The following is a 21,744-nucleotide window of genomic DNA, read 5'->3' as shown; positions in this document are numbered from 1 at the left end:
TTTTAGAGCAGAAAAAATGAAAACAAGTGTTTATTTTATATTCCCTGGGTTTATTTCCATGTTATTTGGCCAGTGATGGTAGATCTATTTCATTAGTAAATCCACATGTCATAAACGTTTTGAATATTTATTATAGTGCTATTTTAATAATGCATCATGAAAAATAAGATGGTGATGGGCCAATGGTCATTATCTGAAAGTTTCATTGGATTATTTGTAGAATTAAAAAAAAGTTAAGGGGATTTTATTATGTAAAAAATTACATTTGTGTCATAGATCTCCTGTTGTTTCTAATGGAAAACAAGAGACGTTACTCAATTCCAAATTTATAAGCTTTATAAGTTAATTCGTAGCCTATCACACTGATTTTGGTGTCAGTGGAAAGTTTATTTCAAGCATTTGCATATCAAAATGATTTGAAAATTTTGCTAATGTACCTACTAATAATTTGTATGTTACGTTACCGTATTCGGGTCGCCTAAAGCTGAGACGTGAAATGAAATCGTCACAATTTAAAGTCAACAGGATGCGATTTAATGCCGTGATGAGGAGATTAATAAAGACATCACGACGACATCTTTAGTCGTCAGCGTCCCACATAAAAACTTTTTGCTGTCATGGCAACAACATTTGAGGGCCACAGTGCACAACAAAGATTTGCGATTTAAAAAAAAAAAACAACAACCCCATATTTCCTGAAAGTGAAGCAAAAAAAAAAAAAAAACACATTTACAAGTCGTTCAGTGCAATATGGAGTAAAATAAAAGTTGATTTGAAGACAGAAAGTGGACGAAGAAGTGGCAAGGTTCAAATAACTCCCAAATTCAAAGCCATCACAGTGACTTAAAGCTAACGTGTATGAGATGGACAATTCTTTATCAAAATTTTCCAGTAACTGAGCATTCTCTTTTTTTTTTTTTTTTTAATGCGAGTTCTCCAGCCCCTCCCACTTACCTTTAATGGATCCTTCATTCATCGTGTTCTATTATTGTTATTCTATGTATGTATAGTGTACGTATGCTACTTTGCTTTTATTTTTCATTCTTCTTGTCTGCTGTCCGCAGCCAGGTGAACATTGCAAATATTTTTACCTTTTAAAGACCCAATAAATAAATAACGAACATGTGACTTCGTGGACAGCTCTTGTTGACGTTTTAAATACAGCCAGTATTTGCTATCTGTAAATAGTTTTCATGACCGAATAAAAAGAAAAAAATTGCGAGCTTACATTGCAAATGTTTAATCGGACACTCTAAATTGCCCATAGGTGTGATTGTGAGTGCGGCTGTTTGTCCGGCAACCAGTCCAGGATGTACCCTGCCTCCTGCCCGTTGATAGTTGGGGGAGGCCCCAGCTCTCCCCGCGACCCTCGTGAGGATAAGCGGCTAAGAAAATGGATGGATGGATTGCAAATGTTTATTTGCGCATGTACAGACAAATTAAACAAAAGAAGACTGAAAACCAGGTTGAGTCATTTCCTTGTCTTGCACTTCCTGTGCCTGGCAAGGTTTTGGTCCCACCCACGTCAACCGCGCCCACTTTCCATTTTTCTTCATTCCAAAACATGATCGTCAACTTTCGCGTATGAATTACGTCAACTATATCCTATAGAGCGATTTGGGGAAAGGACAAAGGAGTCAATGATTCCCAAGGCATCCTCTGCTTCTTGAGTTTATTCCGCATATTTACCGGCGCTCTTCCCGCCGGCGCACTTGTGCCGTTCAAGGTGGTGCTTCTGGAAAAAGCTTTTATCGCAGCATCCGCAGCTGTAGGGTTTCTCTCCGGCGTGCGTTCTCGTGTGCGTCTTTAAATTTGGCTTTTGAGTAAAGATCTTCCCGCAAATTGAGCAGGCAAAAGGTTTCTCCCCCGTGTGTATTCTGGTGTGTATTGTTAGATTTTTCTTCATTGTGAATCTTTTCCCGCAAACAGAGCAGGGAAAGGGTTTCTCACCGGTGTGCGTTCTCGTGTGTCTTGTTAAGTCGACTTTCTGGGTGAATCTTCTCCCACATGTGGAGCAGGCAAAGGGTTTATCTCCAGTGTGTGTCTTGGCGTGTCGTGTTAAATGCGTATTTGTTGAGAATCTTTTGCCGCAAACTGAGCAGGTGTAAGGCTTTTCTCCCGTGTGCGTTCTCGTGTGCAATTTTAAGTATTTGGTGGAAGAGAATCTTTTACCGCAAACTAAGCAGGCAAAAGGTTTTTCACCCGTGTGTGTCCTCGCGTGTCTTGTCAAGTCTCCCTTCTGAATGAACCTTTTCCCACAAACTGAGCAGCAAAAAGTTTTGTCTCCAGTGTGTGTCCTTGTGTGCGCGTCCAACAGCAACTTGTTGTCAAACGTTTTGCCACAGTGAGGACATTTGACACATCTGTTGTCGGTGGGAAATGTCTCATCACCTTTGGAGTGTTGTTGTTGTTCATCATCATCGCGCTCGCCACCATTGGAAGAGTGTGACGTCACGTCGTCGCTATCGGAGAGCGGAGCCGAGAGGTCGTGCGCTTGGGCTCCGTCTTCTTCTTCACTTTTCAAAGTGACGCCAGTCAGTGGAAACTTGCTAATGTCATCTTCCTGCTCTTCGTCTTTGATGAGCGGCGTCTCTGGCTCCCGCTTCTCGGGACGAAGATCTTCTTCACTGACGTCTGCGGGACGCAAGGAGACAAAGTCAAGACTCATCTTGTGACTTTGAAGTTTTGCGCCATATTGCCGATCAAACCGAGCCGCTCTCCACGGAGCTGATTTCTCACAATGCCCGAGACCTGTTGTGCCGTCGGTTGTCACAACAGACGAGACAGATTTTCAAAGAGGCCATTCTATGGAATAGCAGCTGAAAAGAGGAGAAAATATCGATGGATTTCGGCAATTAAACGTGACGGAGGGTGCCCAACTAAAATACACACACACACACCTGTGTCGCATTCGCTTCATTTCAAGTAGGTAGGAATTATTCTCCTCAATCTCAAATTAGAAGAAAGTATTTATAATGCCAAGTTGGCTCATTTGAGAATAATGCATGTTCAAAAAAAAAAAAAAAAAAAACTGTCCCAAAGGTTTACGCAGGTTAAGTGTGGCCGCAATCGCTTCTGTGTACATTCCGTGGAGATGACTCCATTCTCTTTTTTCCCCCAATCATAGTTAATGAATGCAAGTTTGTGTAAAACCAGGGGTCATTTATTTAAATATTGGTATTTGTATTGAATACTAGCGGAAAAGATCGATGGATTCCGGCAAAGGTTAACGTGTGGCCGAACACGCTTCCGCGTTCACGAGCCGTCAAAACCGTCACTATGTGGGATTTATTCTTGATTGAGAAGAGATCCAGCAACAAAGTATTCGTATGCGTCCAGACTCAAACTCTAACCTTCTAAATGTTTAACGGTATCGAACAAAATTCTGGGCGTCGTGCTAAAAGACATATTTTCACTTCGTCTCCAAATGACTTAGCACTGAGCAATGCTTAGCTTGACCGGGAGTATGGCGACGTAAACAAAAGTCACGTGATTCTATGACGTAAGTGCACGAGCTCTATACATGTTTTGGCAATGTTTATGATATCCATTATTGATCCCCAGACTTGTCAACATTGGTGTCAAACGGAAATATTTGGTTTATCACCCACAATGATAACCGATCATAAAATGATTTTGATCAGCATCGGGTTCCACGGAGATTGCAATGGCATACAATGTTATTTTTTGTTTATGACTTGAGAAATTAACCATTCGCCATTCTGACAGTTTTATTGGAAGATCAACATTTATTTAATTGTTCTCTTGTCGCCTGTGATTGCGTTTTCTCACCGCTTTGCACCTCCAAAATATGAATCCTGCAGGACTTCTTCACTTTCACTTTGCAAAACCACTTTAAAACGCTTGATCTTTTTATGTTTTTAATGAACTACCGTGCTGCTTTTTTAAAATTAGAAAAACCGAGAAAATGGTGGCGTCTCTCAGTGGCAATGCGCAAGGCAGCAAGATGAACTGACCGTGGAAACAAAGTTATTCGGGTAAATGTATGCCAGTGGTTTGCATTAGAAAATCGAAATGAACTGAAACAAAATTGTTTCATACAAAAACACGCCAGTTTTCAAATAAGTGAGGTGAACCAACCCGTTCTGTTCAGTTGTTGGCGTTGTCGCTTCTTCTCATCTTTCGTCGCACAAAGCTCCTCATCGGATTCTTCTTCTTTCACCTTTTGTGCAGACATTTGGACAGGAAGCTCCCTCCCACTTTTTAATCTGACAATAATCGTCTTTTCTTTGTTGGTGGCTAGCGAGCCAACAAGCTAACGGCCAGCAACACGAGACGGTCGAAACACGAAATTGACATTGATTGTCTTTTGTTCCACCGAGGTGGAGATGAACCAACTGGGTCGATGATTCATTGGGTTCAAGTTTTAATTCAGAAAGATTAATTTCGTGAAACTCTCGTGGTCGCGTCCACCGAAATAACAAAAACAAAGAAGGAGTAGTACGGCAAGTCACTTGGACAAAAGCCGTGTTTGCTTACCTTGATTTTTGTTTCGTTTCCTTCCTTTGTGTTCAGTCTGCTCACTACTGCTCTTTACAGCTAGTTAGTCTGTAATTATTACTGCAATGCTGTGCAGTCTAAATACCATCCATCCACCAAATTTCTTCACCGCTTATCCTCACGAGGGTCACGGGGAATACTGGAGCCTATCCCAGCTGTCAACGGGCAGGAGGCAGCGTGCACCCTGAACTTGTTGCCAGCCAATCGCAGGGCACATAGAGACAAACATTCGCACTCACAATCACGCCTAGGGGCAATTTAGATTGTCCAATTAATGTTGAATGTTTTTGGAATGTGCCCGGAGAAAACCCACGCAGACACGGTGAGAACATGCAAACTCAACACAGGCGGGTCTGAGATTGAACCCGAGACCAGCTGAGCCACTGCGCCACCCGGAGACAAATTCCTTCTCTGTTTTTGACAGACTCTGCATAAAAACATGTGATTTGGATTTATTGCGGCGATCATTAATACGCTCCATACCAGGAGGTGGCGAAAAAGGTACAAAACAGTAGCTGCCGAGAAGAAAAAGAAGACGCAGACGAAGAAGAAAAAAACACAAAGAAGAGAACGCAGACGAAGAAGAGGACGTAGACGAAGACGAATAATATTAATAATAATAATAATAAGAAGAAGAAGACGCTTTCTGCTAGCGGCGCATCGCCAAGCGGGATCCGTGCGAAAATGTGCAAAGTAGAAGCGATCCGAGCGCTGCTGAACGCGCGGCTGAGTGCGGCCGTCGAAGAAATCTGCCTTGTGCTGCGAAGAACCGTCGCAGAGTACGAGGAGGAACTTTGTCTCGCGAAAAAGGAGAACGAGAGACAACGTCAGCAATTGGACGCCGTTTGCAGGCTGCGGGGAGAACCGCGAACAGCAGGTCGCGACACTTCATAATCTCAAATATTGACAAATTAACTTCTATATGTATTCGATGTCTTGGGGTCATTTTAGTTCATGGAATTCTAGGGCGTCGAAGTAAAAAATCCCGACACTATGTGACGTCACATGTTGCCATAATGAAAAAAATTGTACACTCAAGCTTACAAACTTATCCATCCAGCCATTTCCTGAGCCGCTTATCCTCACAGGGGTCGCGGGAGTGCTGGAGCCTATCCCACCTGTCATCAGCCGTCTTTTGTTTCCCTTGATTTTGTTTCGTTTCCTTCCTTTGTGTTCAGTCTGCTCACTACTGCTTTTTACAGCTCCCTCGTATGTAATTATTACTGCAATGGTGTAAAATCTGAATACCATCCATCCACCCATTTTCTTCACCGCTTATCCTCACGAGGGTCACGGGGAGTGCTGGAGCCTATCGCAGCTGTCAACGGGCAGGAGGCAGGGTACACCCTGGACTCGTTGCCAGCCAATCGCAGGGCACATGGATACAAATGCAGTCACACTCTCAATCACACCTAGGGGCAATTTAGAGTGGCCAATTAATATAGCTTTGGTAGTGCCCGGAGAACAACCCACTCAGGCACACAGGCAGGGCTGGAATTTGAACCCCAGTCATCAAAACTGTGAGGTCGACACTCTACCGGTGCTGAAACACTTCAATCTCTTCTTCTGGGATCAGTGATCATTGTCGAAAACATGCAGAAACAATAAAACAACCAAAAAGTCACAACGTGAGACTCGACTAAGCAAATTTTACCATCTTGTGTCCGCAGGCAAAAGTCGAGATCTTCACGTTGAGCAAGGCGAGGAAGGACCGCAGCCTGCGCACGTTAAACAAGAAGAGCGGGAGGATGAAATCAGCACGTTGCAGTTGGCTGGTGCGATTCTGAAGCGCGAAGACGATGACGGGGACCGCCGCCGAGGATTCCAATCGGAGGGCCGATCGGCTCCGCCGTCGGACACCGACGCCGCGACGTCACGCTCCGCCCACAATGACGACGGTGAGCGCCCACCGAGGGATTTGTCCAATCGGACCGACAAAAAACGAGTGAAATGTTCCCGGTGTGACAAAACATTTGACCGCAAGTCATTGTTGATAAGACACACACGAACGCACACGGGAGAAAAACCCTTCGCTTGCTCGCTTTGCGGCAAAAGGTTCTCCATGACGGGTAATTTAACGATGCACACAAAAACGCACACGGGGGAAAAACCTTTCGCCTGCTCCGTTTGCGGGAAAGGATTCATCCGAAGGCGCTCTTTGACCACGCACGCGCGAACGCACACCGGCGAGAAACCGTTCCGCTGCGGTGCGTGCAATAAAAGCTTCAACGATCAGAGTTGGGTTAAAAGGCACAAGTGCGCCGGTGGCAAGAGCAGCGGGCAATGAAAACTGGACTGAAAAATCACCACGCTGGAATCTGGTTTAAGAACGCTTTGGGTTTGCGGATAGCCTCGGCCCACACTTGCAAACGGACCGTCTGGGCTCTTTCATACGTGACGGAAACAACATTGGCTCTCTGTGCGTTGTCCTTTGCAAGTTGTTCTTATTATTGTCTGTTTTATTTCCTTAACGTCAACGGTGTTGTATTCTATTTATGTTCAACCTTTATGTACTACAGAAATTAATTATAGTTGTGTTTGTCTAAAAAAAAAAAATTTGACTGACTTGTTAAATCACATCAGGATCTTTTGATTGCTTTGCTGATAATTTGACAACTGCGATAAATAAAATGGCAATAAGTCGGCGGCAGCAACTTTAATTCCATTCGACGGCAAAACGGAAGCTCGCTCGCTCGCTCGCTCGCCCCAAACGGAGAAGTGCAGCTCGCCAGGAGTTCGTTCCAGAAACGCCGTCACGGCCTCGCAGAATAATGGACCTTTCCGATGGCGATCTTAAGCTCCGCCCCCTTAGCCATGACCCACAAGCTTCCAAAATGGCGATTGAACAGAACATGTTTGAAGTCGATTCTCTACTGCGTATTCCAGATAATATTGGGGTATGTTTTTATGTTTTTTTCCCCCAAGCGCAACTCAGGACCATTTTCTTCGCAACATTACATTTTCCAAGCGCACGCTACTGGCAACAAGTATTGCATGGCGAGAGGGGCGTGTCAAGCCAGGGATTAAGACAATGCGGCTATCTGATTGGCTATTACTGCGAGTTACTGACACGTCGGAAAGGTCCATTCTTTGTCGGTGAATACAGAACGCAGCAAAGCATCAAACGCGGTACGTCCGTACGGAACTGAACCGTCGTGAAATCCTCATGTGGTCTGTCCGATGTTGGCGTGCGAAAACGTCTGCGTGGAGGACAGCAGAGCTCATGGTGGTTTTCTTTTCAATATCTGTATTGATTGGATGTTTAATCCAAATAACAAGGCACTTACCTTCGCCTTTCATATTTGGCGTTCCCGTTATTACCAACATTGAAATATCAAAAGTCTTTATAAAAACGGCATTTTTTTTTTTTAAACTTATAGCTCCAACCAATCAGTTACATTAACTCTGCTTGAATAAACTGCACTTAAATATTTGAAATGAGAGCACACAAATCTTAAATCGATGGAATAATTTGACACCCTCGATGACACGTCAAATAAATACATAATGGGAAAAAAAAAAAAAAAAAAACCAGCGCATCGTAGCTCGAGTGAATCGGCGTCTTCGATGAGGCCGACGACCGCGGTGCCACCTGTGAACTTCAGGGAGTTTGACGGCCGGATGCCACGAGGTGCAGTCGTTCGTGTAGAGCGAGAAGAGCAGGGGGGAGAGGACGCGACCTTGGGGTGCCCCGGTGCTGATTGAGGTGGCGTCCCCCAGCCTCACCTGCTGTGTCCCGCCCGTCAGGAAGTTGAGACGCCGAGCTGGAGGAGTTCGGGGATGATGGTGTTGAACGCAGAGCTGAAGTCCTCCAACAGGATCCTCGCGCAGGTAAACTCGCTGTCGAGACGCAAGGCATCATCCGCAGACCTGTCACCTTGATATTATTTCATCATCATTCACATTTAGTCGAAGAATGCAGTCAGATCAAAGACAAAATGTTGCTGGTGATGACACTGATAGCAATTTATTGATTCATGCTTAGTGTAAAATCTCAATCTGACGGTCCAACGGGTGTGGAAATATTACAAAGAGCACTCGCGACTCTCACGATCCGATCCAGTGTTGTGTAACATCCATATTTTTTCATATACGCCACGGGTACGGTGGATTCCAAAATGGAATATTTCCGTCTCAGCATCCCGATGACACGCTGGACGTGTTTCCGCACGTTGGCAATGTGCCCATTTTTTTCCACTTCCAACGGGTCGAGCTCGAGCTGGGTTTTTTTGCCTTTCCCGGACGCCCGACTACCAAGCGTGGCGCCGGGGAGCGCCAACGCGTCCTTGATGTCGAAGGTCCCGTCCGCAAGGAAGACGTCTCCGGGGAGGAGGAAATTAAGAAGCCCGCTATGCTCCGTTACATATTTGTCCGGTGTTCTCCCACCCCAGCCCTTACTCACGAAAGAGATGAACCCTTGCGGGGTGATGCTGATCAAATATTTCACCGTATTGTTAGATTTGGAATTGGAGTAGGTCTGGACTCTGGCTTTCAGGTCGTCGGGTATTTCAAGGAACACCTCGAAACAATCGATGATTGAAATACACTTGGAGTAGTTGGCCAGCTTAAAACACGTCGGCATCGATAAATGAACCTGATCCTTGTCGGGCCAGAAAACGAGCGCGGGAACTAACTTGCAGTCCAGCACGTTTATGACTTCCAGGAAAATTTTGGAGAGAATCGACGCGTGCAGCCCGTAGATGAAGCTCAGAACGACGTAGCTCAAGTTAAACCGCAGCCTCAATAGCGTCATCATGAATTGTTGAGACTTGGATAAACTTCGGTCTTTGAGGAACGGTTCCGTTACTTTGAAGACCTCCATGAAGACCGCGTACGAAGAGATTCCCGTACATTGTCGGACATTTTCGTCGCTACCTTTCAAAGACTCGATGTCAAATAAGTACTCGCGTTGAGCGGCTTTCAGTTCAATGTTCTCGGACTGGAGTTGATGACATTCTGTGATCAAAGAGTCAAGAGACCGCGAGGTAATAACCGTCTGCGTTCCCGTTTCCTCCTCGGCGGGAAAAGTGACGACAACGGCCCGCAGATTTCCACGCCAAGCGGCCGCACCTGGCCTCGATCTCCCCCTGGCGCGCTTCCTCCTCTGCAGAGTTGATGGAGCTTTTCCTTTCTTCGAACTTTTGGAACCGGTCTGTGTTCCCGTTTCTTCCTCGGCGGGAAAACCGAATGGATTCTTCTCGGAGGCAACGCCGGCACGCACGTTTCGGAGCGGGGCGGCCGCACCTGGCCTCGATCTCCCCCTCGCGCGCTTCTCCTTCGCATTCTTCCTCCTCTGGAGAGTTGATGGAGCTTTTCTTTTCTTCGAACTTTTGGAACCGGTCTGTGTTCCCGTTTCTTCCTCGGCGGGAAAGCCGAATGGATTCTTCTCGGAGGCAACGCCGGCACGCACGTTTCGAAGCGGAGCGGCCGCGCCTGGCCTCGATCTCCCCCACGCGTGTTTCTCCTTCGTATTCTTCCTCTTCTGGGAAGTTGGTGGAGCTTTTCTTTTCTTAGAACTTTTCAAAGCAGTCCGTGTTCCCGTTTCTTCCTCAGCGGGAAAACTGAACGGAGTCTTCTCGGAGGCAACGCCGGCGCGCACATCTCGAGGCAAAGCGGCTGAATCTTGCCTCGATCTCTCACCTGCACGCCTCTTCTTCGTGTTCTTCCTCCCCTGGAGAGTCGGCGTAGCTTTTCTTTTCTTGGAACTTTTTCTGCGTTCGTCACTCGTCGAGCCTGCCGAATGAAAATGAGCCCCCGTCAGTTTGAAAACAACAGAATTGCTCGTCAAATCCGATCAAAATATTCAAATGAGGCGGCACGGCGGGTCAGCTGGTAAAACGTAGGCCTCAACAGTTCTGAGGTCCCCGGTTCAGTCCACCTGTGTGGAGTTTGCACGTTCTGCCCTGTGCCTGTGTGGCTTTTCTCTGGGTGGGCACTCCGGTTTCCTCCCACATCCCCAAAACATGCAACATGGACACTCTTGTGATCACGGGTGCGACCGTTCTCTGCCTCAGATTGGCCGGCGACCAGTTCGGGGTGTACTTCGCCTCCTGCCCGAAGATAGCTGGGATAGGCTCCGGCGCTCCCCGCGACCCTCGTGAGGATAAGCGGCTAAGAAAATGGATGTATATTCAAACGATCCATACACCAAAAAGTATTTATAATTCCAAGTTGGCTCATTTGAGAACAATGCATATTTAAAAAAAATAATAAACTGTCTGTCTTAGAGAAGTTTACGGAGGCGATGACTCATTTTTTTTGGACAAACGGGATATGATTATATTTCAAAAACAGTAACATAAACCTATGAATACTTCTTGGAATTTTTTTACAGATTTAATAAAACCGGAGCTTCGAGCACTCCAGCTAGATTTGTTTTGTCAGTATTAAAAAAAATAAATAAATAAATCTATATCGGCAATAACTTAGTCCAAAATCATAGCTAGATCTAATACCCTGTCTTGTGCAAGTTATGGATTATAAGATCGAGTATTGCAAGTAGCAACTACTTACCTCTGCCATCACACGATGAGACTTATTTTGTTCAGTTCTACACGACACGACGTCTCTGACCCATCCGGCAACAAAGTATTTGTACGCGTCCAGACTTTTCTACCCTTTCAAACTCTTCCGTGTGAATCTCGACGACTTACTCACCAGATCCGCGTGTCGATCCAGTTGTCCAAGACAAGCGGAAGCGGGTTAACAGTCCAATTTCTTATCGGCGAAAACATCGACTTCGGGAATAAATATCCTCTATGCTAGGTTTCTCTCATTTCCAGGTACTTTTGTTTATTATCACCTTCTAAATGTTTAACAGTATCGGACAAAACTCCGGGCGCTGTGCTACGAGACTTATTTTCGTTTCGTCTCCGACCGACTTAGCATTGATCGGTGCTTTGCTCGATCGGCAATGTGGGCAGTCACGTGACTTCGGTGCACGAGCTCCATCGGGTCACGTAGATACAATAGCGTATCATTCAATGTAATCAAGAGAAACTGGAATTGGCTGAATGATTCCTCTCCTCATAGGTTAGATACAGGCCCAATTAAAATCTGTTCGGAATCAGGTACTTAGTGATGGACCCATTTTTTCAATACAAATACCAATATTTAAATAAATGACCCCTGGTTTTACACAAACTCGCATTCATTCACTATGATGCAGACAGATTATTTTTATTTTTTTTGTTTTTAAATGAGCATTGTTCTCAAATAACTCGACTTGGCGTTATCAATACCTCTTGATAATTTGAGATTGAGAAGAATCTTTCCTACCTGAAATGAAGCGATCGTTACACGGTCGTGTGTATTTTGGTCGGGGGCCATCCGCCACGTTCAATTGCCAAAATCCGTCGATCTTTTCAGCTGGTATTCTATAGAACGTCATCTTTGAAAAACCGTCTCGTCTACTGTGACAACCAACAGAACAAACAGGTCTCGGGCAATTGTGAAAAATCTGCTCCGGTTCAGCGACTCCCGCACCGTAAACAAACGGTGACGTCTCGTGCACGACGTCTACGCAATCGATTGGAGCGTTTGGAGTGAGTCAATGATGACCAAAACAGCCCTGAGTTTCTTCACAGTTTATTTAGCGGAGCACTGCTCGCTCGTCTCACCCGCACACTTGTGTCTTTTCACCTGACACTTCTCGTTGAATCTCTTTCCGCACACATCGCAACTGAACGGTTTCTCACCGGTGTGTGTTCTCGTGTGTCTTGTCAAATGTTTCTTTTGAGTGAATCTCTGGCCACAAATTATGCAGGCAAAAGGCTTTTCGCCGGTATGCGTTCGCGTGTGCAATATTAAACGTTCCTTACGGGAGAATCTCTGGCCGCAAACTGAACAGTCGAACGGCTTCTCACCGCTGTGTGCTTTTGTGTGTCTTGTTAAATGTTTCTTTGCGGAAAATCTTTGGCCGCAATCCGAGCAGGCAAAAGGTTTCTCGCCGGTGTGCGTTCTCGTGTGCGTGGTTAAACTTGACTTGAAACCAAATCGTTTACCGCAAACTAAGCAGACAAAAGGTTTTTCTCCGGTGTGTTTCCTAGTGTGGATTATTAAATCTGATCTCTGGGTGAATGTTTTATTGCAAGCTACACAGGCAAAAGGTTTTTCCCCAGCGTGTGCCCTCGTGTGTTTTGTTACATTTTTCTTTTTGGTGAATCTTTTACCACAAACTAAGCAAGAAAAGGGTTTCTCTCCTGTGTGCGTTCTCGTGTGGGCTGTTAAATTTGCCTTGCAAGAGAATCTTTTGCCACAAACTGAGCAGTCAAAAGGTTTTTCTCCGGTATGCGTTCTTGTGTGTATCATCAAATCGACATTCTGAGTGAATCTTTTACCACAAACTGCGCAGGGAAAAGATTTTTCTCCACTGTGTGTTACTGTGTGTTTCGTCAAAGTTGCCTTTCTTGAGAATCTCTTGCCACAAACTGAGCAGGTAAACGGCTTTTCCCCCGTGTGCGTTCTCGTGTGCGTCGTTAAATTGCTCTTTTTGGAGAAACTTTTGCCACAAACTAAGCAAGCAAAAGGTTTCTCTCCCGTGTGTGTTCTTGTGTGTTTTTTTAACGACGACTTGTTGTGAAAGGTTTTGTCGCAGTGAGAACAATGGATGCGTTTCTTGTCGGTGGGGCACGTCAAATCACCTTTCGAATGTTGCTGTTCATCATCACCGTAGTCCGAAGAGTGTGATGTTAGGTTGTCACTATCTGAAAGTGGAGCCAAGAGTCCGTGCGCCGGTGATCCTCCACAGTGGTCTTCATCGCATTCATCAGTTTCTTCGCTCTTGACAATGACAGTCAACGGAAACTCGATGAGGTCTTCCTCCTCTTCCTCTTTGATGTGAGGAGACTTGAGTTCTTCTTCATTTTCGATAGGAGGAAGATCTGGCTCCTCCTCTTTGACGTGGGACCACTCCGGTTCCCGCCACTCGGGATGAAAATCTTCCGCTGAACACAAGAAGACACAAAATCACGGTTTGCCAAAAGTCGAGCTTTGCTCTGTCCAGTCTTGTGCTGCGATTTTGCCGCTGTGTAATATTCTTTGTTCGTGTTTTGGGCGATCTTCAACATACCGTATCCTTCACTGATCCCCAGAAAGGGAACTCAAGTGCTACAACATTTTACATTATAAACCTTCAAGATAATCATAGTGTTATATACGGTAGTCTACTTGTCTTCTTATACCTCTTAAGGAGGACTTTGGAAATGCATGAATTACTTGTATGCTTTTGAAATACTTGGCGACTGAAGATGATTCTGATTTCATGTGGGGGAAGCGGCGGAGAGCCGCACAATGTATACAAGTAAAGAAATACTAATGCAGGTGATGTTGTGGCTGCCTCGCCCTCTGCTCCTTTATTAGATTCAAGATGCTTATTTGTGGCACTGAGCAATGACATTGTTTGCTAGCCTTCCTTAACTTATACAAAAGAAAAAGGGGGGGGGGAGAAAATTTTTAAATAATAAAAGATGACCACTGAACAAAAGAGTGGGCTAGGCAAAGTCAATACCGACAATTTAAAAATAGGACGTGTATTAATCATAACAGTTTTATGTGCAATGATGTGGACATTTGACGATTCAAGCGTTGCAGGTTGCAGGGACATTGCATAATGAAAAGAAAGATATTGCTCATCCTAATTCAGAGATTGTGACGCCATTTTTTTTTCCCAGGAGGCTGACGGCGTGTGGGTCGAAGTTACATTATTACGACTTTTTTTCAGGGCTGTAACAGATCGATAGCGTTTCCTTTCATTGTAAATTAGAAAATGTGCACTTCATATTTTGTAAGAGCAGGGTTATTTGGGAGGTCGGTCTCGAAACAAGTGTAAACTCGCAAGGCAAGTCATTGCACCATTAAGATATTTGTGCAAATGCGTGTTAGCGGTTAGAACAAAAAACATGATATTGATATACGGGGATATTGCTGATAAAGGAAACTATTGAGTAAAGAAGTGAACAAACCTCGTAACACATCTCGAGGATGCAAATGGGAAATGGCATCCACAAACAGACGGTCGTTCGTTTCTGTCCGATAAATGTGCCCGTCGTACTCATCGTCTTTCATACTTTGTGCACACATTTTTGACACGGCGATGACAACACTTTACGCTCACACACGATCTCGGTTTGGCAGCGCGTCGCGAGTAAAAGCGTCTCTTTGATGCTAGGCTGCTAGCAAGCTAAGCGGCGCCAAACTAAATTCGCTTCGACGCGCACTGAGACGAGATTCGCCGGACGCGAAGCTTTAATGACTGATCTTTTTGTCCAGTCGAATACAGAAAGACGGAGTGTGGAGAGGCATTCGTCCGGATTAAAGAAGAAAATAATGAATGTCTCTTTAGAGGATGCGTGGGTCTTCTTCGTTCTTCTTTTTCTTCGTTGTTCTTCGTCGTCTTCTTCGTTCTTGTTCTTATTCGAGCTTCCGCTTCTTCTTCGTTGTTCTTTTTCGTTCTTGTTCTTATTCGATCTTCTTCGTTCTTGTTATTCGATCTTCTTCCTCGTTTGTTCTTATTCGAGCTTTTCCTTCGTCGTCTTCTTCGTTCTTGTTATTCGATCTTCGTCCACGTTCTTCTTCGTTGTTGTTCTTATTCGCTCTTCTTCCTCGTTCTTCTTCTTCGTCTTTGTTCTTATTAGATCTTCTTCCTCGTTCTTCTTCGTTTTCTTTTTCGTTGTTCTTATTCGATCTTCTTCCTCGTTCTTCTTTCACAGGTAATAAAAACGTCACAGTTTGCGGGCGGTATGCTGTTTGCAACCACGACCGCTAGACGACAGCATTGCCTCGGTCACGGCGTTCCACGACCGGATGATGTGTCGAAGGCAACAGGAAATAAAAAGCAGAACGTCCATCACAACTGCACTTCCATCCAACAATCCAAGTTGGAGTTTATTGTCCTGGTCAACTTGTGTTGAAGCTTCTCGAGTGAGTTTATCTTAATTTAACTCGCTAGCCTCTCACAAAAGAGACCGCAAGGAACGAAGCGTGTAAAAATGTGGCCAAAATGTATGAAAGAAGAAGAAGAGGACCCGGAGGAACTTTGTCAGATGAAAGAGGAGCCCCGAGACGTGTCACACGGAGCAGGTTTGTTCACTTCTTATTCTTGTTTATAACGACTTTCCAGTGCTATAATGACATATTTAGTTATTCTATGTGTTTTAAATACTGCGATTGGGTGGCGACCAGTTGAGGGTGTCCGAAGATAAGGGCTCAGGTACACCCGCGACCCTCCTGAGGACAAGCAGACGGATGCATTGAACGAATGAGTGCCAATAATGTCCACGAGATGGCGCCGCAGTTTTAATCGAGTGGTCATACAAACGCATGCTTGCACAGAGGCAGCAAGCGAGTCCTCCTTGCTTGCAATCCATTGACCAGCAAATATATATTCAGTCATAACTCCCACAGTTGTACTACCCACACTGTGATGAGTGAGTTCAAAAAAAAAAAAGAAGAAAAAATGTTTGTCGCTTGATATGTCACATGCAAAATACTGCCTGATAGTATGTTTTCTTTATCATTTGATCCATTATGCTATACTTAACTATACTCACAAAAAATTAGATCATATCAATGTTTCAAATGATGTGTTGTACTTTTATATAGTCCATCCATACATCCATTTTCTTAGCTGCTTATCCTCACGAGGGTCGCGGGAGTGCTGGAGCCTCTCCCAGCAGTCAACGGGCAGGAGGCGGGGTTCACCCTGAACTGGATGCCAGCCAATCGCAGTCTTTATATATATATATATATATATATATATATATATATATATATAGATAATGTACCTTGCTTTGCCTGTACAGAGTTTGATTTTGCACAACCATGTTTGTTTGAAAACTTGCGTCCAGTAGACGTTAGTGAGGGAGGTCTTCCTGAGCAGCAGGAGCCACAGTGGCACAACATTAAAGAGGAGGGGGAGGAGCCAGACCTTCCTCGCATTAAAGAAGAAGAGCAGGAGTTTCCATTAACTGATGTTGTTATGAAAGGTGAAGATGATAACGATGAAGAAGAAGAAGGTGATGGCGACTCCAGTGGTGGATCACAAGCAGACGGCCTCTTTGCTCCGCTATCACACGACGATGACATAACGTCACGCTCCTCTGACGACGATGAACAAGACTTTAAAGGTGACGGAACATGTCCCCCTGAGAAAGAATATTCTCATGGTGGCAAAACTTTTTACGGCAAATCGTTGTTGAAAGGAGATGAGAGAAGAAGACTCGCTCGCGAAAAAGCGTTTGCTTGTTCAGTTTGCGGTAAAACATTCAACAGAAAGACGACTTTAACGACGCACGCAAGAACACACACGGGAGAAAAACCTTTCGCCTGCTCAGTTTGTGGGAAAACATTTTCTGACAAGACAAATTTCACGACGCACGCGAGACTGCACACCGGGGAGAAACCTTTCGCCTGCTCGCTTTGCGGCCAAAGATTCGCTTCAAAGGCCAATTTAACAGGACACACTAAAACACACACTGGTGAAAAACTTTTTGCCTGTCTAGTTTGTGGCCAAAGATTCTCTTTAAAAAAGAATTTAACAAGACACACAAGAACGCACACGGGAGAGAGACCTTTTGCCTGCTCAGTTTGCGGCAAAGGATTCTCAAGAAATACACATTTAACAAGACATACAAGGACACATGCTGGAAAAACAGGTTTGCCTGCTCAGTTTGTGATCAAAAATACTCAAGAAGGGGAATTTTAAGAAACCACAAGACACACTGCTTGTAGTGTGTGTGATGAAATTTTTTTTTTTTTTTGTAAGGGTGCGTTTAAGAGACACGAATGTGCAGTTGGGATGAGCAGCAGTCAGTGATGTGGTGTAATAAACAAAGGCTGCGTTTGGACTCACAACTCACTTCCTTTTTCTGAATCACTCCAGACAAGTCGGGATTTTATTTCGTGGATTTAACTTGGAGACATTCCGAACGTGAAAGTGCTGAGAGACGGAAAGTTGCTGATCATAATTTAAAAACGAGGAACAATGAACGACAAAAAGCCGCAAAACTTGCAAACAAAATGCAAATCACAGGTGAGTGAGATCAAATTAAAAATAGAGACGTTGGAAAAGGATTGATATTTATCATAGATAAATAAATAGATGAGGAAAGATGAACAAATGTTTGAGAATGAAAGATTTAAGTAAATACATGTAATCTTATTCTCAAATGTGTAACACATAAATACTGTTTACATATTTTAATCATTCTGGTACTCAGATACACATACATTAAAATTCCTGGGATGGGGGGCGGGGTTGTATGTGTGTGTGTGGGGGGGGGGGCTCCTACATTGCGGTTTTTCACATTTCGGCGGGTTCTGGTTCGCATTTAACCGCAAAAAAAAAAAAAAATAAAAAAAAGAGCAATTGGTGCATACTCAAGATGTTTGGCGTTAAGGTCAAATGATGAATATGAGACAAAAGTTCACAATTCCAGCTTTTATGTAATGGTATTTACCTCCAGATGTGCTAAACAACTCGAGGACCTTGTGTTTGAAGCCACCCGCTTTATAAGTGAGCAAAAGTATTGGACCAGATGATTAAATGAACATTCAATGAATTGAATCAGAATCATCATAACAGTGAATTTATTGGGATAACCCTTCCTTGCAATAATTGCATTAAGCCTGGCCTGAGACATCCGTAGGTACTTTACAAATCGTAAATATCAAGTAAAAGGTTTTAAAAACCAACATATACATGCATATTTTATGAACTGCATTTTGATGGAAGATGATGGTTAATATTTATTCAGAAAGCAGAACTTACGATTGCCAGAGGAGGCAGACGATACCTGACAAAAAGACAAGTGTATCATAATACAAAAATATATCTTAAAGAAAACATACATGCAAGATTTTCATGGCTTTTGCATTCGTGGGGCGTCTAACGGTCATAAAATCTGGAGTTTGTTTTCATTTACGCCCAAAGCTAACTGGGATAAGCTCCAGCGCTTCTAGATCGACGGTTTTCGATGACTTTATCGACATTTGTTTGGACGTTATTGAGCCGATAAAAAGATCATATCGATCATGTATAAGAAAAAAATGACAAAAAAAACTGTATATACAGCCGATGAAACCAAATGGTGTACTCTATGTTTAAAACAAAAGGAAAGATGTGGTTCTATCAAAGAGAAAAACACAACCAATACATCTTTTCACAATTTCAAGAATTCCAAAATAAATGAAAAAGATCTTCAGTGGATTTTTCAAAAAACAGCAATGTGTATCTCTTTCGAATCATTGTAGTGAAACTTTCCGTGGGTAGAATCCACGGATTATTTTAAAAGATACCTTTAGTTTTTTATTAGGTCAATATTTTGCAGGAAATACTCGTCGTCGCTTCATTCGGTCAACAAGAAAAAGTCAAGTCAAATTCACTTCAAGCTGAACTTTCCTTTCTCTTGTCCGGAAGGAAGCACTTTTTCGCCTCTCCTTGAACGGATGACATACCGCAACACTGCAACAGAATCGTTACTCTCCAACGTGTGTTTTCGTGTGCCTTGTTAAACGTGAGCTCTGAGTGAATCTTTTCCCGCAAACTGTGCAAGCAAAAGGTTTCTCTCCGGTGTGCGTTCGTGTGTGTTTTGTTAAATGTGAATTGGAAGGGAATCTTTTATCGCAAACTAAGCAGGCAAAGGGTTTTTCTCCAGTGTGCGTTCTTGTATGTATTGTCAAATCTCCGTTCTGAGTGAATTGTTTACCACAAACTAAGCAAATAAAAGGTTTCTCTCCGTCATGTATTCTTGTGTGCCTTGTTAAATTTGTCTTCATGGAGAATCTTTGACCGCAAACTGAGCAAGTAAAAGGCTTCTCTCCGGTGTGTGTTCGTTTGTGCATCGTTAAATGTCCTTGCTCTATGAATCGTCTCGCGCAAACTGAGCAGGAAAAAGGTTTTTCTCCTGTGTGTGTTCTTGTGTGCATTGTTAACATTCTTTTTAAAGAGAAACTTTTACTACAAAGTAAGCAGGCAAAAGGTTTTTCTCCGGTGTGTGTTTTCATATGTCTGGTTAAAGTGTTATTCAAAGAGAATCTTTTAGCACAAACTGTGCATGCGAAAGGTTTTTCTCCCGTGTGTGTTCTTGTGTGCATTGTCAAATCTCTTTTTAAAGAGAATTTTTTACCACACAGAGAGCAGGCAAAAGGTTTTTCTCCAGTGTGCGTTATTGTGTGTATGTTCAAATTTTCCTTGCGTGAGAATGTTTTACCGCAGACCGAGCAGACGAAAGGTTTCTCCCCGGTGTGTGTTTTCGCGTGCTGTGTTAAATTCGTCTTTAAAGAGAATCTTTTGCCGCAAACTAAGCAGGTGAAAGGTTTTTCTCCGGTATGTGATCTCGTATGTGCTTTCAGCGATGACTTGTTATAAAAAGTTTTGTCACAGTGAGAACACCTGACACATTTGTCATCAGCGTCGCATGTCCGATCACCTGTAGAGTATTCATCATCATAGTCATCGTCGTCATCCTCATCATCATAGTCTGAAGAGTGCAGTGTTATGCCGTCGCTATCCGACAGCGGAGCTAAGAGACGCTCTGACTGGGATCCTTCACATAGGCCGCCATCACTGTCTTTGTCGTCTTCCTCACGCTTGACACTGATGCCACTTGATGGAAACTCCGTAATTTCATCCTCTCGCTCTTCATCTTTAATGTGATGCAACTTGAGCGCGTCTTCTTCTTTGATGCCGACGGACTCTGGCTCAGTACGAGCTTCACCAGTGTCTGCAAAAGACGGGGTGGGGGGGAGACAAATATGGTTTGGTCAAGGTAGTCTGTGACTTTGATGTTGTGTATTGTGGCATTTTTTTTTCTTTCTTTCTGTGCGTGCACTTCTTAAAGGTGTGCTGCGAGGCCAGAAGGACTACAAGACGAGTTTCCTCCACAGGGTGTCCGGGCTCTCCCTTTGGGATAGGGTGAGAAGCTCAGTCATCTGGGAGGGGCTCAGGGTGAGGGTTAACCCTAACCCCGCCCACCTCCTGCCCGTAGACACCTGGGATAGGCTCCAGCACTCCTGCGACCCTCATGAGGATAAGCGGCAATGAAAAAGGATGGATGGTCGCAAGAGTGCTGGAGCCTATCCCAGCTGTCAACGGGCAGGAGGTGGGCGGGGTACACCCTGAACTGGTCGCCAGCCAATCGCAGGGCACATTGAGGCAAACAGCTGCACTCAGAATGACATCTTGGGGCAATTTAGAGTGTCCAATTAATGTTGCATGTTTTTTGGGATGTGGGAGGAAACCGGAGTGCCCGGAGGAAACCCACGCAGGCATGGGGGAGAACATGCAAACTCCACTCAGGCGGGTCCGGGATTGAACCTGGGACCTCAGAACTGTGAGGCCAACGCTCTACCAACTGATCCACACCGTAAAGCCCTGGATGGAATTCATATTTTAATTTTTATTCACCACAATCTAATTTTTTTATATCTACGGGAATGCGTTGGCAAAGACTGCATTTGGATCTTGAATGTGGGCATTTGTCGGCCTTACAAATTAGGAAGTAAAGGCTCGATTTTATTCATAAAAACATTGCAGCATTAAACCTGTTTGTAGAAGTTACTTGAGTAAATATGCGCGTGATTATTCTTGTTAGAGGCAGGAGATGAAAACGGGAATGTTTCCCAAAAATGAAAGTATTTACTAAAGAAGCAAAAGTCAGAACAAACCTGCTCTGTGTTGAGGCTTCCTGCAAACAGCCTCCCATAGTTGACGTTGTTGTTGCTCGCGCTTCTCTTTTGCCCCGCAAACGTCCTCCTCGCACTCTTCAGCTTTCGTGCTTTTACTACACATTTTCCCCCCTCGCGCTTATCAAAGCACTTTCCACTCGATCTCTGCTTCGCGATATGTTGCTAAAAAACACAACAAACACGTGTCTCTTTGTTAGCAGCGACGAAGCTAAAACGAAGCTAGCGCGAGAAACGTCCGCACGCAACCAGGCAACTTTTTCCGGTGATAGGAATCTGTAGCAAAATATGTTTTACTCGGGTAAACCGGTGATGGCATCAATGCTTCAGTGGTGCTCAGCAGTGAGTAGGTATAGTAAAAATTACATTAACAAACTGGTGTGGTAAATGAAGAAAAAAAAACAAAACAGTACGGCAACTCCACTTGAACAAAAGACAGTTGTCTCGTCATCCAGCGTGCGCGTGCAAAAAGTATATTTGTCAGGACAAAAAGATATTCAAAAACAAATTCATTTGTGTTTGTTTGCGTTGGGTAAATGT

At 44.1% G+C, this 21,744-nt stretch overlaps 4 protein-coding genes across 8 annotated transcripts; 1 reads left to right on the top strand and 3 right to left on the bottom strand.

The window, feature by feature from the left end:
• Positions 1–277: 277 nt before the first annotated feature.
• On the bottom strand, positions 278–4,954 carry LOC133497483 (gastrula zinc finger protein XlCGF17.1-like). Its single transcript, XM_061813378.1, has 4 exons — positions 4,914–4,954; positions 4,501–4,552; positions 4,102–4,183; positions 278–2,634 (listed from the first exon to the last, which is right to left on the bottom strand). Exons 1-4 carry the CDS (start codon positions 4,952–4,954, stop codon positions 1,673–1,675), a joined length of 1,137 nt encoding a protein of 378 aa, XP_061669362.1. The 3' UTR covers positions 278–1,672.
• A 76-nt stretch (positions 4,955–5,030) lies between these two features.
• Positions 5,031–20,420, top strand: LOC133497641 (zinc finger protein 287-like). Of its 4 annotated transcripts, none has more exons than XM_061813690.1 (4): positions 5,031–5,398; positions 6,192–6,419; positions 15,231–15,600; positions 16,368–17,760. In XM_061813690.1, the coding sequence occupies exons 3-4, from the start codon at positions 15,510–15,512 to the stop codon at positions 17,222–17,224; spliced, it is 948 nt and encodes a 315-aa protein (XP_061669674.1). In that variant the 5' UTR covers positions 5,031–5,398; positions 6,192–6,419; positions 15,231–15,509; the 3' UTR covers positions 17,225–17,760. The 4 variants fall into 4 exon arrangements, 3 of the variants coding, with proteins under 3 accessions (XP_061669674.1, XP_061669676.1, XP_061669675.1); XR_009794074.1 differs by lacking the exon at positions 16,368–17,760 and adding an exon at positions 20,361–20,420 and having other exon boundaries at positions 5,054–5,398; XM_061813692.1 differs by lacking the exons at positions 15,231–15,600; positions 16,368–17,760 and adding an exon at positions 8,269–8,291 and having other exon boundaries at positions 5,055–5,398.
• Positions 8,473–15,156, bottom strand: LOC133497550 (zinc finger protein OZF-like). Of its 2 annotated transcripts, XM_061813536.1 has the most exons (3): positions 14,484–15,153; positions 13,164–13,466; positions 8,473–10,254 (listed from the first exon to the last, which is right to left on the bottom strand). In XM_061813536.1, exons 1-3 carry the CDS (start codon positions 14,599–14,601, stop codon positions 8,516–8,518), a joined length of 2,160 nt encoding a protein of 719 aa, XP_061669520.1. In that variant the 5' UTR covers positions 14,602–15,153; the 3' UTR covers positions 8,473–8,515. The 2 variants fall into 2 exon arrangements, with proteins under 2 accessions (XP_061669520.1, XP_061669522.1); XM_061813538.1 differs by lacking the exon at positions 8,473–10,254 and having other exon boundaries at positions 10,296–13,466; positions 14,484–15,156.
• Positions 17,811–21,639, bottom strand: LOC133497599 (zinc finger protein OZF-like). The gene is made up of 2 exons (XM_061813639.1): positions 21,187–21,639; positions 17,811–20,243 (listed from the first exon to the last, which is right to left on the bottom strand). Exons 1-2 carry the CDS (start codon positions 21,308–21,310, stop codon positions 18,997–18,999), a joined length of 1,371 nt encoding a protein of 456 aa, XP_061669623.1. The 5' UTR covers positions 21,311–21,639; the 3' UTR covers positions 17,811–18,996.
• Positions 21,640–21,744: the final 105 nt, after the last annotated feature.

Source organism: Syngnathoides biaculeatus, chromosome 3 (genome assembly GCF_019802595.1).
Source record: "Syngnathoides biaculeatus isolate LvHL_M chromosome 3, ASM1980259v1, whole genome shotgun sequence".
Taxonomy (NCBI): domain Eukaryota; kingdom Metazoa; phylum Chordata; class Actinopteri; order Syngnathiformes; family Syngnathidae; genus Syngnathoides; species Syngnathoides biaculeatus.
Note: the sequence above shows the minus strand (reverse complement) of the source record. Positions and strands in the feature narration are given on the sequence as shown.

What these genes read in the sequence shown, in the direction of transcription:
- LOC133497483 (XM_061813378.1), bottom strand. Translation starts at nt 4,954, where the DNA reads ATGCAGAGTCTGTCAAAAACAGAGAAGGAATTTGTCTCCGG. An exon ending in GAAACGAAACAAAAATCAAG is followed by an intron (nt 4,184 to 4,500) that starts GTAAGCAAACAC and finishes TCTGCACAAAAG; the next exon opens with GTGAAAGAAGAAGAATCCGA. An exon ending in CCAACAACTGAACAGAACGG is followed by an intron (nt 2,635 to 4,101) that starts GTTGGTTCACCT and finishes TGCGTCCCGCAG; the next exon opens with ACGTCAGTGAAGAAGATCTT.
- LOC133497550 (XM_061813536.1), bottom strand. Translation starts at nt 14,601, where the DNA reads ATGTGTGCACAAAGTATGAAAGACGATGAGTACGACGGGCACATTTAT. An exon ending in TCCTCGAGATGTGTTACGAG is followed by an intron (nt 13,467 to 14,483) that starts GTTTGTTCACTT and finishes TCTTGTGTTCAG; the next exon opens with CGGAAGATTTTCATCCCGAG. An exon ending in TGAACAGCAACATTCGAAAG is followed by an intron (nt 10,255 to 13,163) that starts GTGATTTGACGT and finishes TTCATTCGGCAG; the next exon opens with GCTCGACGAGTGACGAACGC.
- LOC133497641 (XM_061813690.1), top strand. Translation starts at nt 15,510, where the DNA reads ATGTGGCCAAAATGTATGAAAGAAGAAGAAGAGGACCCGGAGGAACTT. An exon ending in AGACGTGTCACACGGAGCAG is followed by an intron (nt 15,601 to 16,367) that starts GTTTGTTCACTT and finishes ACTTGCGTCCAG; the next exon opens with TAGACGTTAGTGAGGGAGGT.
- LOC133497599 (XM_061813639.1), bottom strand. Translation starts at nt 21,310, where the DNA reads ATGTGTAGTAAAAGCACGAAAGCTGAAGAGTGCGAGGAGGACGTTTGC. An exon ending in GAAGCCTCAACACAGAGCAG is followed by an intron (nt 20,244 to 21,186) that starts GTTTGTTCTGAC and finishes CGTCTTTTGCAG; the next exon opens with ACACTGGTGAAGCTCGTACT.